Source organism: Juglans regia, chromosome 6 (genome assembly GCF_001411555.2).
Source record: "Juglans regia cultivar Chandler chromosome 6, Walnut 2.0, whole genome shotgun sequence".
Taxonomy (NCBI): domain Eukaryota; kingdom Viridiplantae; phylum Streptophyta; class Magnoliopsida; order Fagales; family Juglandaceae; genus Juglans; species Juglans regia.
In genome coordinates, this window is record NC_049906.1 from 10,695,686 (window position 1) to 10,711,349 (window position 15,664).

Below are 15,664 nucleotides of genomic sequence, written 5' to 3' on the forward strand. Positions count from 1 at the left end.
AGAGACTCCAATGAATGGCTGTCAATTCCACGCGGTGCATTATTGATCTTGACTTTGCGCCATTTCTTAATTTGGAATTGTCAGTACTGCCAGCTCATGCACTGAATAAGAATTAAGGTCATGTTTGGATTCGAAATTTATCTCAAATCATCTCATTTTATTATTACAATTTTTTTAAATTTTTATAAACAATTTAATTTTTTTAAATCTCAAAACAATAATAATATTAAAAATAATATTTTAACAATATTTTATTCAACTCATCTAAAAATATCTGAACTCACCTCAACTCATCTCTGAATCTAAACCGGACTGTTGAATGGCCAAGAGCCACTTCTTACTAGTTTCACTATTCGAAGTTTATATATATATATATATATATATATATATATATTATTAATGAGTAAAAGGTTTAATTTGGAACATCCCAAAAAATGAAAAGATACACTAATTACTTATCTATATATATCTATAAGCCCTTTCCTCCCAAACCTCTATCCACAACCAGAAAAGAATTATATGCTCTTTCAATATCAGTACCCAACCTTTAATATGACTTGTATCATGGCCAGCATCTTTGCCAGCTTCCTTCTCTTTCTCTTTTTTCTGATCTTATGGAAGATCAGGAGAGCCCAACAATCTACACCTCAAAGTACACTTCCACCAGAAGCTGGTGGTGCATGGCCAATAATCGGCCACCTCCACCTATTAGCAAGGTCAAAACCAGCCCATATAACCTTGGGTAATATGGCTGACAAGTATGGACCAATCTTCACCATCAGGTTGGGTGTGCATAAAACTATAGTGGTCAGCAATTCAGAGATAGCCAAAGAGTGTTTTACTAGCAAAGACAAAACTTTTGCCAACCGTCCAAAAGCTATGGTATCAGAACTCATGGGCTATAACTATGCCACATTCGCTTTGAGCCCTTATGGTTCCTATTGGCGACAAGTTCGAAGAATAACCATACTCGAATTCCTTTCAGATCAACGCGTTGAGATGTTCAAACACATAGGAGAATCAGAAGTAAACACAACTATAAGAGAAACATATCAACTCTTGCTCAATAACAACAAGCTCATGTTGGTGGAAATGAGCAGATGGTTCGGCAACATTACGCTAAACACTTTATTTAGGATGGTTGCAGGGAAGCGATTTGCTTTGGCTGCCACCGAAGATGAGGATGAAGGAAATGATCTCCAGTGCCGGAAGGCATTGACAGATTTCTTCATTTTCGCCGGAAAGTTTGTGGTCTCGGATGCACTTCCATATCTAAGGTGGTTGGACTTGGGTGGCGATCAGAGAGGCATGAAGAAATCCGCAATAGAAGTGGATCATGTGCTTCAAGGTTTGCTAGAAGAACATAAACAAAGAAAGCTCTCGAGTGAGGTGAAGAATGGACACCAAGACTTTATGGATGTGATGCTATCCTTTGTCACAGATAACAAAGAGATTTCCGATTTTGATGCCGATACAATCACCAAAGCTACTTGCCTGGTACGATCATTAATTATATTTTTGTTAACCAAAATAATTAATCAATTATCCACTAGTGTCTATGTAAGGCCCAGTTTCTTCATCAGTGGCCCGGATCTGTGCGTGTAAATGGCCCAGCCATTTTATTGTCTAGTGAGACCACCGAGCGGCGTCGTTTTGGGAGGTATGTTTATCTCCTCTGTTTTCCGTTTCTTTCTCCCTTCTCTTCCGCAGTTTCGGTTTCTTCCGCACGTCTCTCGCGCACGTCTCTTTCTTTTCTTTCGGTTTCTACTTATTTCTTGTTGCTGCGTTAGTCTGTGGGTTCCGATTCTCTGCCCTAGTTTCCTCATTGTTGCGGTTTCTCTCTTGCACTGCTTATTATTCCAGTGAGTTGCCGTCTGCTACACTCTGTTTTCTCTCCATTTTCACGTTTCTGTTCTTCCTCTACAAGTCAGCGAGCAGTACCTCTCTTTCCTCCATTTTTTCGACTGGTAAGTGTTTCCTTCTCATCCCTTTAGGTTTCGGTTTCATATACTGAAATTGTGCAGATTCTGATCCTTAGTATTTGGTTTGTTTTATCCTCTGTTTCTGCAGTTTCTGTTTTGGCCGTGAGTTTTGAGTAGCATTTTGTGAGTTTTCTGGTTGCTGTGCGTGGGAGTATTTCGGGTTGGTGAGTTTCGGGTAAGCATTGAAACCTTTGCTGGATTTTCTCAATGCCGTATCATACTCATGCAGTTCTTCTTCAAATTTATTTTGATTTTATCCTCATTTCTGCAGTTTTTGGTTGCCGTGAGTTTGAGTTGTATTTTCGTCGGTTCTTGAGTTTCCGTGACTTGTGATTCCTAGTTATTGGACTTTCAGTTTCTCGGGTAATCAGTGAAGCTAATTCCGGAGAATCTATTCTTTTCTTTCACTGGTAAGCCATGCTCGGTCTCGGTCTTACGCGCACGCACACACACTTCACCTCAAGTCAGTTTATTTCACTTCAATGAAATATTTGGAGGTGTATTGTGAGTTCTCGGACACTTTTTGTGAATTAACAAACACTTTGTGTTGGATTTGGCTTGGAATTGTGAATTGTTTTGGGTTGGTCGAGCAGTAAATCGAGTAATGCTTGGGATTGTTTGGGGGCTGTTTTTGTGTTATATGGGTTTCTTTTTGACCGTTTGAAGTGGAGATTAATAGTTGGAGCTGCATTGTGGTTGAGTTGTGATGATTGCTTGGAGTTAGGGGCCTTTGAGGTGGGGTTGATATTTTGGTTATTTGTGTTTGACGTGGATTTTGGTGGGTGTTTTGGTAATTGTTAAAATTAGAATATGGTATTTTCGGGTTGAAATGCGGGCTGTCCAAATTACTATTAGTAGTATTAGTGAGTTGTTTTTGCTATACTATGGGTTGAGAATATGAGTGTTAATTATTAGATGGACGTTATATCAATTATCATTTAATACTCAGCGTATCTATATTATTTTTATGAATAGGTGACGAGATTGATAGAGATCATTTTCAAGACTTAGATAATACGCTGCAGGAGTCAGGTAAGCGGGGTTCCTATGCTGGGTTTTATACAAGCTAATAAGACTGAGGTTGATTTTATGAAAACTTGCATAATTTGTGTTGTGTTGGGGACTTGTGAAAACAAAGATCAACCTCGGTCACCTATCTGCATTATTCATGAAATCTGTGTGAAAAAGGAAAAATATATTCTGACATGCATTGTGTAGACATGAGCTAAATTCTGTCATGTGATTTCTGAAATCTGAAAAAAGAGCGATATTGAGAATATGAAAAGTTGTGCATTTATTTGTTCTGGCTTTTGTGTTCAGCGTGTGTAAACTGTTCTGATTCTGTTTTGGTACTCTGTATTATTTTGATATAATATCTGAAAACCTTTGGCATGGTGTACTGGTTTCGTATCTGACTCTGTCTCTGCTTTGCTCTGCTCTGCTCTGTTATGCTCTGCTCTGTTTGGGTTGGTACCAACTTCTCTGTCTCTGAGTGCACCCACTTTGGAAACAAAGTGGTTTTATTGTGGTCTTTCCTGTGTGCACACTCGGGGCTCCGAGAAGAATAAAGGAAAGATTTCACCTCTGTCTCTGCCTGGTTTGGCCACCGGGGTTAGCACAACCCTACCACGGGGGTGAAACATGGTCTCTGCTCTGTTTGATGCTCTGTTTTGATCTGATGATGATACTCAGTTTATGTTATGCCAAAGTACCATGGGTTTTACTTGTTTTAAAACCATCGCTCTGTTATCTTGAAAATATGTTCTGTTCTGCATGATAACTCTGGAAAATATTTTATTCTGCATACCCTACTTTATAAATGCTCATGTTTGCACGCTAGCATATGATTTCTGCTTACTGAGTTGTGATAACTCACCCCCCTATTGATAATACTTTTCAGATGATGTGGAGAGTCCAAAGGAGGACCTGGATTAGTTTGGTGATCATGGTTAAGCTGAGGGGATGTAGTTGGAATGAGGACTTTTGATGTTCTTAGTTTTTTATGCCTTTGAGTTTTAATTATATGTTTGGGTTTAGTAGGACCTATGGTGTTTTCAGTTTGGTATGTTACTATTACCGGGAGGTTATGGACCCCTTTGATTTATTATTATTGCATTAAAGTTTGTGTGGAGTTTGTAATGAGATTATTGAGAAGATTTGAGATTGATTTCATTTATAAAGTTTTTGGAGAATTTTTCTTTGGATGTGTTGGGAGACATGTTTAAGAGTGACAAGTAGTAATTCTTCAAGCCACTCGGGTTTGGGGCGTTACAGTCTAGTATCATATGCATTGGCAACATCATATATAGAAAAAGGACCCCATGAGACGAAAATAACAACATGATTAGTAATTGCTTTAAGAATTGAAAGTGTGATTTCTTCTATGACCTTAGTGTTTCAGCGCAACGCTAGTTTTCTATATTAGAAGTAGCAATTTCTTACAATTCAGGTTTCACGTGAACTATTTAGAAACCCTACTCTATGATATCAAGCTGCGCGCATATATGTACAAATCTACTTCCTAATTCTCGATACTCGCCCACTAGACTATGACCTTTGTGGGATATTCTAATTGATCTCTAACTTTACCACTTTTGCAGAACCTTATCTTAGCGGGCACAGATACAACATCCGTGACCTTGACATGGGCTCTCTCTCTACTTCTCAACAACCGTGAGGCTCTAGCGAAAGTCCAACAAGAACTAGAGCTCCAGGTTGGCAAGGAAAGGCAAGTGAAGGATTCAGACATGAAAAACCTAGTATATCTTCAAGCTGTCATCAAAGAAACAATGCGTTTATACCCTGCAGCCCAACTTACTTTACCACACGAGTCCACCGAAGATTGTACTTTGGCTGGTTATCATGTCCCGGCAGGCACACGCCTTCTTGTTAATCTAGCAAAGATCCATCGAGACCCACTTGTGTGGCCGGATCCAGCCAAATTTCGTCCAGAAAGATTCCTTACTACCCACAAAGATATCAATGTTAGGGGTCAGAATTTTGAATTGTTACCATTTGGCAGTGGTAGAAGAGTTTGCCCCGGAATCTCGCTTTCGTTAAAACTTACTCAACTCATGCTTGCTACCTTCCTCCATTCTTTTGACATTTCAACCCCATCAGCTGAACCAATAGATATGGTTGAGAAAGACGTTGGGCTTACCTCCATTAAAGCAGCACCACTCGAAGTCCATCTCACTCCACGCCTTCTTGCTCAATTATATCATGTGTAATATATTTGAGTACTAGATATTCAGTAACCTATGTGTGAACAACTAGGATACGTATTGCTTAACTAGGTGTGTGTTCTGTGATGCTTATCTTATGCAGGCAATAAGTGTATCTAATAAAAAACATCACATCCGTTGGAACCTGAGAAAACTCCAAGGAAGAATAATTACGTTCACTTTTCATATAATATTAATGTTCACTTTTTATATAATATTGTACGTGTTCTCATGTTAAGTTTATTGTCCAAATTTAAATCTCGTATTTGCTTAGGCAAATTATAATAAGGTTATTGGCCGGATACTCATTCAGATTGCATCGTAGGTCGGGGATCATAGTTTCGTATATATGTTTCCTTGAGGATTAATGGATCTTAAGCAAAAGGAAAAGAATACACTAAAAAGGCTTGTACGGAAATAAAATTTTATAGGCAGCCATACATCATAGCTTTAATGGATTTTCTTTTATATATGATAAGGGAAAGCCATACATCATAGCTTTAATGGATTTTCTTTTATATATGATAAGGGAAAGTTATATTTGTTGACTATGAGAAAAAATAAAGAGTCAGTGTCCTATTTTTGTGAAAACATCAATCTTTGATCAAACAGTTGGGGGAGACTAGCTATGGACTTTTCTATAGCTAGAAGGAGGGCATTCATGAGAGATTATTGTCACGAGGCCTCTATAACTATATTCAAATTAAACCCATAGTTTTGTCAAATTCGTTGAATTTTTAGAGCTCCAAGCCAAATTCTATTTGAAATTATCTCAAAGTGATGACATATGAAATAACTGTTATGGAATTTAAATGATTAATAACAAAAAAGAAATTGCTTGGGAGGTACATTGTAATTTTATTTATTTATTTTTTACCATTTAATGTGAGAATATTTATGAAAATAGAGCTGCAGAACAAGACTTAGAGTAAATCATGCAAAAGGCTTTTAAGTTGTGATTTTGATAATAGCAAACTTTTAAGTGCTTCCGCATAGTCATTTTATATTTTTAGTATTCTTAATAAAGAATGATTTCTAGTGCTAAAAATAGGAAAATTTTTAAGTTAAAGTCAATAGTAGCCATGGATGAAGCCAGGGGGGCGAGAGGGGGCCCTAGCCCTCTAAAGCATTGAAGAAAAAATTGTGTTTGGTGCTTTGGTTGCATGTCTTCATTTCTAGCTTTCTAATTTTTTATAATTTTGCTCATATAATTTTATAATATGATATATATAATAATATGTTCAGTCTCTCCTCAAAAATTAAGACCAAGTGTATATTGTTTGTGATTTTTTAAGTGGGTATCATCATTAAATTATCTTTTGGTCCTTAATATTTAATTATTTGAAGAAAATTATAATTTGATATTGTATTATTTTTCTTTTAAAATTTATAATTATTTTAATGAAATATATTTAATAAACATATCCACGTTTGGCTGGGTACTATGCAGTATATAATTCATGTACTACTTAAAAACTTTTAATATAATTTACTGTCATACATCATACAGAAAACTCAAAGCTTAGTTTATCATTCACATATAATTATCTCTTTTTTAATAATTCATATATAACTCGTTTCTAAGTTTAGCCTTTCTTTTAATTAATTGTAATATATGACATTTTCAAACTTATTCAACCCATTAATGTTTTGTCAAATTCATTTTTAGAGCATCCATGCATGCCAACTTCGATTTGATATTACCCAAAATGATGAGACAAGAAACAACCGGTAAAGTACGATACTCCATTTGTCTGGTCAATTTTAACAACTGATGTGACACGTAAAGTCCATTATTGTTAAGGTGTGCAAAGATTAATCGTTTAAAATTATTGTAATCATAAAGAGATTTTTAAAAATAATCTTATAAATTGATGTAATTTTATCAAATTATAAAATTATTTTTATTATAAAATAAATTTAACAGATCAAATAAAGATACGTCAGTTTGTAAAGTTACTTTTGTATAATTTTTTTTATAGATGTAGCACTCTTCTTGATTATGACATATTTCTTGTTCACATGATTTTCATTGGTACGGAATCTAGGATCCCATTTGGTTGATAGACTCGACTAAGATCAATTTAGTTTAGTCTAATTTTAAACTGAGTCTAACATCTAAATACTCAATTCTTAAATTACTAAACGCATTTGAACTCAAAACCTTTTTACACGTGGGACCCACAACCTTTTTTAATTCAACACTTCTTTACACACGGGACCGACAACATTTTTCAACTTTCCATAAATATATCTAAACTCATATTAACATTCAAACATATTTAAACTCATCTTAGATAGACCTTATAAAATTCACTCCACAATCTCAACTCATTACTATTCATAAAGAACTCAACTCAGTTATACCCAGCTCAACATTCAAACGTATTCTAAATGATTAAGAACATAAATGAAATTGTCTGAGCTGTACGTTAATTTGGAAATTAAAATCAGCACACTGCTATGTCCACAAAGCTTGCTTATTTCCTTCATGTACAAACGAGTTAGCTTACTTAACGCGTCTGTGGTCATAACTAGTAGAAAATGCACACTATTGGTTAGTCAATCTATGATTACCCAAATCACATTTAGAGAGGTTGGGTTTGCCTGCTATTTGTTGTTCGGTGGGGAAGGATATGTTATTTTCTTTTCGCTGTTTGTTTTGGTGGTTTTATTTTGTTGGGTTTTTGGGCTGGTTGGTTTGTTTTGCCACGACATTCCTCCGCCATAAGTGAAAGATTTCTTTAATAAAGTTTTGGAGGTGCCGTCCTCCTTCAATAAAAAAAAAATATCTGACAACAAAATCTCTACCTATGTCCTCCCACTTCCATTCTAGAATGGGTAAGGGCTGCTAGTTTTTGGCAGGTCTCTGCTGCTTAGCCTTTACTCGCCTATAAGTGGCATACTTCTTGATGAAGTGGGCAATGTCTCACTTCATTCCTCGTCACCAAAAGTGTTCTTAAGATCCCGATACATCTTCATACTTCCTGGATGTTTCGAATATGTTGATGAATCAGCTTCAACAAGTATTTTTTCCTTAATCTCTGAATTGGTCCGAACCACTCTTTGTCCTTTTTATGACAAGGTTCCTTTCTTGCCCAAACTGAAATGTAATGGCCCTGAACCTCTTCTGACTTTTGTCCAATAACTTCAAATCTTTCATCTACCGATCCTTTCGTCATATTAGTCCTTCATCCTTAACTCTTGTACCGAGGCGGGGATTCCTTCTTACTGCAAACTTCCTACCAACAACCATATAATTCCTTCTAGAAGTGAATCTACTTCCATAGAACCTCCTATGTCCTTTGATCTAGACTTCCGACTTAGCGCATTGGCGACTAGGTTGGCCTTTCCTTGATGGTGCTTGAGTTCGCACCAGTAATCACTTATAGTCTCCTGCCATTTCCTTTGTATCATGTTGAGGTTCTTCTGGGTGAAGAGATGTCTCAAACTCTAGTGATCCGTGAACACTATACAAGCTTATCCATATAAATAATGTTGCCATATCTTCAAAGCAAACACTACGGTTAATCCGATATCTTGGGTGGGGTAGTTCCTTTTGTGATCCTTCAATTGCCTAGACGCATAAGCCATTACACTCCCTTCTTGCATCAGAACGCACCCTAGTACATATTTTGATGCATCACTATACATAATGAATTGGTTTATATGGGATTCTGGTATGTCAACACAGATGCTTAGCCTTAGCTTCAGCTCTTAAAAAAGCTTTGTTCACACAACCCTTTCCACATGGATTAGGCGTTCTTCCTATTCAACGTCGTAAGAGAGCTTGACAATTTGGGGAACCCTTATAGGAATCTCCTGTAATAACCAAGTAATCCCATGAAACTCCTAACTTCGTGTACAGTTGTGGGGCATTACCAATTCATGATTGCTTCAATCTTACTAGGATCTACCATGACTCCTTCCTTGGATATCACATGACCCAAGAACTTAACTTCCTATAACAGGAATGCACACTTACTGAGTTGTTGAGTTTGGCAAACAATCGATGTTCCTTAAGTTTCCCAATACTAACCTTAAGTGGTTTCTATGATCTTTGACATCCTTGGATTATACTAACATGTCGTCTATGAACACCACCACAAATATATCCAAGAATGGTGTGAACACCATATTCATGATGTCCATAAATGTAGCTAGGGCGTTAGCTAAACTATACGGCATCACCATAAGTTTGGAATGGTCATACCTAGTCCGAAATGTAGTTTTTGGTATGTCGCCTTCTTTGATTCTTAACTAGTGATAATCAGACCTAAGATCAATTAAAAAGAATATTGGAGCTCTTTACAACTGATCGAACAAGTCGTCTATCATCAGCGAGGGATATTGTTTCTTTATGGTTACCTTGTTCAGTTCCCCGTAGTCTATGCACATCCTAAGAGTCCCGTCTTTCTTCTTAATGAATAGTACTGATGCTCCCTAAGGCGATATACTTGGCCTAATAAATACCTTTGCCAGTAGTTCTTGTAGTTGACCCATTAGTTATTTCAACTCTGATGGGGCCTTCCTCTAAGGTGCCTTATCTATAGAAATTGTTCCACGTTCTAACTCAATTGAAAACTCAACTTCTCTGGGAGGGGGTACTCTTGGCAATTCCTCGAATACTTCTGGAAATTGATCCACCTCTGGTATGACTTGTACTTTCTTCGGCTCCGTCAAATCTCATAAAGTCTACAATATCTCATCATATAAATCTTAGCGGGAGGTCGTTCCACCCGTACGGCTCGAGGACTCACTTTACCCTGCCAATGCAAGAGCTCTTTCACCAAATTCAACCTAACTAACTTGAAGAAAATACACATGATCAATGTGAATCCTCTACCTGGTTAATAGACTTAAAGATACCATGCATGATCAACCCAAAGAATCTCTCTACCCATGTTATCAAGTGAGGCCAATAGGGAGACGTTCTACAACGATCATCATGGCCAATCACTCTATCCGTATGAAAATCGTGGCAACGTACCTTAGGAATGGTGTTGGGACTCCTTAACCCATCCATGATGATCGACACACAGTAGGACTCAACACTCGAAAACCACAACATCATCAATTTGAACTCTTCAAACTCATCATCTCAAATTCACAACATAAAGGTAAACAATAAGCATAATTGAGAAGATATATTATTTTCATGTAGAAATAGGTGAGTTACAGAATATGCATAGCCTAATCTTACAACATACTCTCAAACATTTACCCCGCATTCTTAGTATAGTCTTAAGAGCTAACCTACCGAACCATATTTCTATTACTTTAGTAGTGTTGGACTTGCTCATTCCTTCACACCCTCTGAAGTCACTTTCCTCCTTGAAGACTCTGACCTGATGTAAGGGTAAACACTTAACAATCACAAAAGCTAGATTTTGGCTTTTATCCAATGCCTTTTAAATCGGGGGACTGACAATTGTATATCTGACGTCCATCTGACTCCAAATATGTTTTAACAAGAGACCTTTGATTTCACCCATCCATTTTCCATATGGTCTTGCAAGACGGCAGAGACTGACAGGAACAAGGCGTGCACGCCTTCTATTGCTTGCCTTCAATCAAATTCCACAGTCTATCCCTTAATGAGGGTCTCCCACGTGGTGCTCGACCATACCTCTGAGATCAAACGATATGGCCAACAGGTTCGTAATCTTTTTTCTGCTAGCTCACTCCAGATGTGACATCTCTTACCAAGTATAGGCCTATATGTAGATCACTTGCTGCCTTTGAGCATCTTCGTGTTATCTTGGAGAGCTTTCATGTCTGTACAGGTTTTTTCCTTCACCATTTTTTGCCCTTGTACTACGAGCTATCCCTTTCTAGAACTACTAGCCTCACTAGCTCCGTATTTTGTCCCTTGTACGGTTAGAGTAGTGTTTACCCATCTAGCATAGGGTGAAAAGTCCATCATCACCCAGTGTTGAACCGTGTTTCTCGGTCTTTTACAACGTGTTGCTCACCTTACTCTTGTCCGGCGCATTCCTCACACACTACAAGGAAATCGACTTTTACCAGAGTAGTAAAGTCGCCGCAACAACATATATAATCATTGTAAATACCTTCAACCAACGATTTTGCCTCACTGCACAATGGTTGCCAAAAATTGGATGCAAAAAAATATTACCATCGATTGTACATTTTCCACGCAAAAAATAGTATTACCAACGCTACAAATTAAGTCGCAAAAAACCATTAAAGCGTCGTAAGTACAACACTAGTCTCTGTATCAGAATATTTTATCATGAGTTGTGTAGGCATGAGTAATTTTTGTACTCTATTCCATTACTGCATAAATTCTTGTACTCTATCCAGAGCCATAAAAGCTTTGATACCAAGTTGTGGCGCCCTCAGCCCTCGATGGTTCCCTAGCAAGAAACCACAATGCCGAAGATGCTGACTGGATAGCTAGATCCTATGTTTCCTAGAACAAGGTGTGTGCATAATAGCAACATGCACGCAGGTCGCAATGGTTTGTAGCAAAATTGTTAAAGGGGAATTAGTCGGATACTAATCTAAACAATACAAAAGAGGTACTAAACAATCTTCAGCGTAATAGTAATATCCATAAATCACAGTCACTTCATCCCAAATATAGTTACAGACCATCATAACTTCCTCACTATCATCATCATGTTCCAAACCGGTTCATCTACTAACTATAATAAAAATCTTGAACAAGATAAACACTAACAGAGATAGACCTCCGTTGCTACTCTTCCACCTGGGGTGGTCCTTCTTATCCGGAATAATTCTCCTAGGCTATACCTACATCGAGGTTTATAGCTCTGATGGACGAAACCGTAGGTAGGACCACCATAATGAGACAATTATGATGAATAGGTGTCAATTACTCATTTGTGTTTTGTCATCTCTGTTTCTTGAAAAATCTCACTTCTCATAATCAATATGATGATCTATTGATTACAAATTGTTAATAATCCGTGCCATTTTAATTGTCATGTTTGTTTTCTAACAATTATTCAAAGAGTTTTCTACAATCTATTCTTACTCAAATGCCCCGTTATAATTGAAGAAGGAGATTTTGGGTCAGGACAAAATCTCGTAAAATAGTATTCAAGTTTGATAGTCCCGAGTGAGAAAGATAATTACATAATATGGAGTCTATAATTTTTATTGTTTTATGTGTGGTTTCTTTGAACGGCTTCAAATGCTCATTAGAATTTATAGAATCGCATTATGTGTCTACCTATTTTCTACTTGAGATACTAACATCTAATTAAGGATGACTTGATCATTAATTAGGCTGACTTATATATATCAGTTATGAATTATGAGTGGAATCTTTAATTCACTTCTCCCAGAAAAAAAAAAAAAAACAAAAATATGAGAAAACAAACCATAAAATCTTATGTTCTTCGCCATACAAAGTACTACTAGTGATAGAGCTAGCACAATACCACTAGTCTCAACAACACAAAGTTGCCCACATTTGAGATCAAGGGCAAAAAAGAATCATCAAGATTGAAAAAGAAACTCCACCACAGTGAGATTTCTACAAAAAGCTTAGTGAGTTAAAAGCCATATGAATACTAATAATGAAAGACAATTGTAATGAATATGTGTTTGCCAATACATGTAAATAAAGTTGTGGACACACATTTAAATATTGAGAGGAATCACCCTTTTAAGCAAATCATATAGATCACAAGTACTCATCATAATATTACTAATGGGGAATCATCCCACCAATCAGACACGGGGAAGCTCTCAACCCGACCAATACGTGGACTTATTCACCAAAACCCGACGAGGACTCATTCCAATTGTTCGATACGGGGAATACTCCACCCGTTCAACATATGAAACACCATGCAAATATAATAAAGGACACATAGCATGATCAACGCAGGGACTCTCAACCTGTGATCTCAAGTGAGGCCAATATGAAAACACTCCACCCCGATCATCACGAGGAATCCCTCTACCAGTATAAAACTCGTGGTAACGTGCCGTTGGAATGGGACAGGTGATCCCATGATTTTCAGCACTCGGAAAGATACAACACTTTGAACTACAACATCAACTCAAGCCATAGCTTTATGGTGTTTATATCATAATGATCAATGTGCACAGGTATTCTCTCATGTTTCATTTCTCTTTTTTTGTTTACGTTTTCACCTTTTATTGCATGGAAAGGGGATTTTGTACCAGAACTTCAGAACAAGCCCAATGGCAATGTACAAAAAAAGCCTTATAAATTGTATAAAAAAAAAAGCATTAATAAGCTCGAAAGCATGTAGTATGCTTTTATATTATATCTAGGCCAGTATGGGCTAATGATATCGGACCGTATTCTCATACATTAACATATCATGATCATGTCATTATCGAAAGATCTCAAGAATCCAATAATAATCGTATATCATGATTGTCATACTTTGTGTGTAATACCCCGTATTTTAGCATATTTATTTTTTTAATGTGGAAGATTATTTTTTTAATTAATTTAAATATTATTTTTCTTGTTTTAAAATTTATCGGATTTTCTCGTTGGATTTATTTCATAATTCTTAAGTTGTGAAATTTACTTTGATGTGCTTTGGTGATATTAATTAGTGTTTGCTTTTAAATTTACTTTTTGCTTTAATGAATAATTTTATTGTTGGACTTTAATTATTATTGTTTTATTTATTTATTTTATTTTCCCATGCATGGCACTACCCCATGCACATCTTGTTATTTTCAATCTTTAGGGTTTTCTTATCACCCGTATAGATATGCGTTTCATCTTATATTTTGAAAACTGCCTTGTATCGTCGCTGCAACCAGCCTCCAGAGACCACCATCGTGCAGCCCCTCCTAATTCAACACCAACCTCCATCTCCACGCACGTAAAACTGACGCCCAGTAAACGTCCATCACCAAGGCTCAACGCCTCATTGTGCCCCATCACCTTCGTCACGGCCTCAGCCGCAGCAACATGTCATTACTGTGAGAACGTCCCGCGGAGGTCAGCAACCGCAGGCAACCATTGCACCACATCTAGCCACCATCTCTGCCCACCGCCCAACTCCACGCACCTCCGTTGACAACCAAAATTGTCTACTTGGCCTTCTTATGCACCCCTGTTTTTACATCTTAAAAATAGAGCATTTCACATACCGCAACTCCCCCACGCCGGTTGCCTCAGCCTTAAGCATCATCACTACCCAGCCATCAAGCTCACCACTGTCGACCTCCGCTTAGCACTTTTTGTCTGTCGCGTGCCACCTTAGGCTCACGGTGAGCTTCACTCTCTCTCTCGCGCTGAGCTCTCTCTCCGTCTCTCTCTCTTTTCTATGTAAGGTTCCTCTCTCTCTCTCTCTCTCATTAGATGGCTCTCTCTCTCTAACCAGTGTGCTGCCAATGCCCCCACCTCCGTAAGCAACTGCCCAGCTCGCTGCCTTCGTTCCCTCCATCGCGTACGTAGCTACTGTGTTATTCAAAGAAATTAATTTTTACGTAAGTGTATTTCATGCTTCTAAGCTATACTTTACACTAATTTTATTAATTACTCTTTTACCCTTTGAACTGCAACTTATGCCAAGGTGTTTTAAAATTTGTATTATGTGGTAATAAACTTTTTTTTATTATGATTATAGAAAATCATTTAAGTATTTTAACATGTTATTAAGTAAATATTTATTTTAAGAGTAAATAATATTGGTGTAATGTTGTTTTTGCACTTTAGATATGATTTAGTCTATTCAAAAATAGTTATGTTTTATTTTAAAATATTTTGGGATAATTATTTTATCTAGTATTAAACTTTATAGTTTGTTTTCAATAATAAATAGGTCAGTTTTTAAATGTTTTAGTCAAGGTTATTAAATCAATATTGATGATTTTAGAAAGTGATGTTTTATAATTCGAGGTTATGAGATTTTAGGTTTTGTGGAATTAAATAGGTTATTTTTGGAGTTTGGGCTTATATATTGAAATTAAATAGGTTATTTTAGGAGTTTGGGCTTATATATTGAAATACGTGATTAATTAGAAATTTACGAGAATTACGTAGTTATTTTTTATAGGTGACGCTTAATTATTGTTCGACATCTTTAAGGAAAATTTTGAAAAAGCTAAGAAGTCTAGATAAGCGGGGTTCTTATGCTAGACTTTACATTAAATAAAATGAACTGAGGTACTTTTTGGAAAATGTACATATTTTGCTATGAAAAGAAATCTGAAAACAACCTCAGATATTTGTTCTACATTACTCATGAGATTCTGTTTAAGAAGAAAATATTTTCTGTCATGACTGATGTAGACATGAGCTTATTTTTGACATTCTGTTTCTAAACTTTGAAAAAGAGACCGAATATGAAATTTTGTGCATAAAGTATGTTTTGTGATCTGATTCTGTTATGGTCTGAAGATGTTTTGTACTCTGTTATGATGTGGCATCTAAAAAACCTTTGGCATGACTTTCTAGTTCTGTTCTGA

The 15,664-nt window shown here is 36.7% G+C and overlaps 1 protein-coding gene across 2 annotated transcripts; it reads left to right on the top strand.

Moving 5' to 3' along the window:
• Positions 1–516: 516 nt before the first annotated feature.
• Positions 517–5,368, top strand: LOC108987556 (cytochrome P450 CYP82D47-like). 2 transcript variants are annotated; one of them, XR_004801684.1, is made up of 3 exons: positions 1,571–2,392; positions 2,958–3,014; positions 4,583–4,680. XR_004801684.1 is itself a non-coding variant. In XM_018960485.2 (2 exons), exons 1-2 carry the CDS (start codon positions 520–522, stop codon positions 5,210–5,212), a joined length of 1,608 nt encoding a protein of 535 aa, XP_018816030.2. In that variant the 5' UTR covers positions 517–519; the 3' UTR covers positions 5,213–5,368. The 2 variants fall into 2 exon arrangements, 1 of the variants encoding a protein (XP_018816030.2); XM_018960485.2 differs by lacking the exons at positions 1,571–2,392; positions 2,958–3,014 and adding an exon at positions 517–1,497 and having other exon boundaries at positions 4,583–5,368.
• The last annotated feature ends 10,296 nt before the right edge of the window (positions 5,369–15,664 follow it).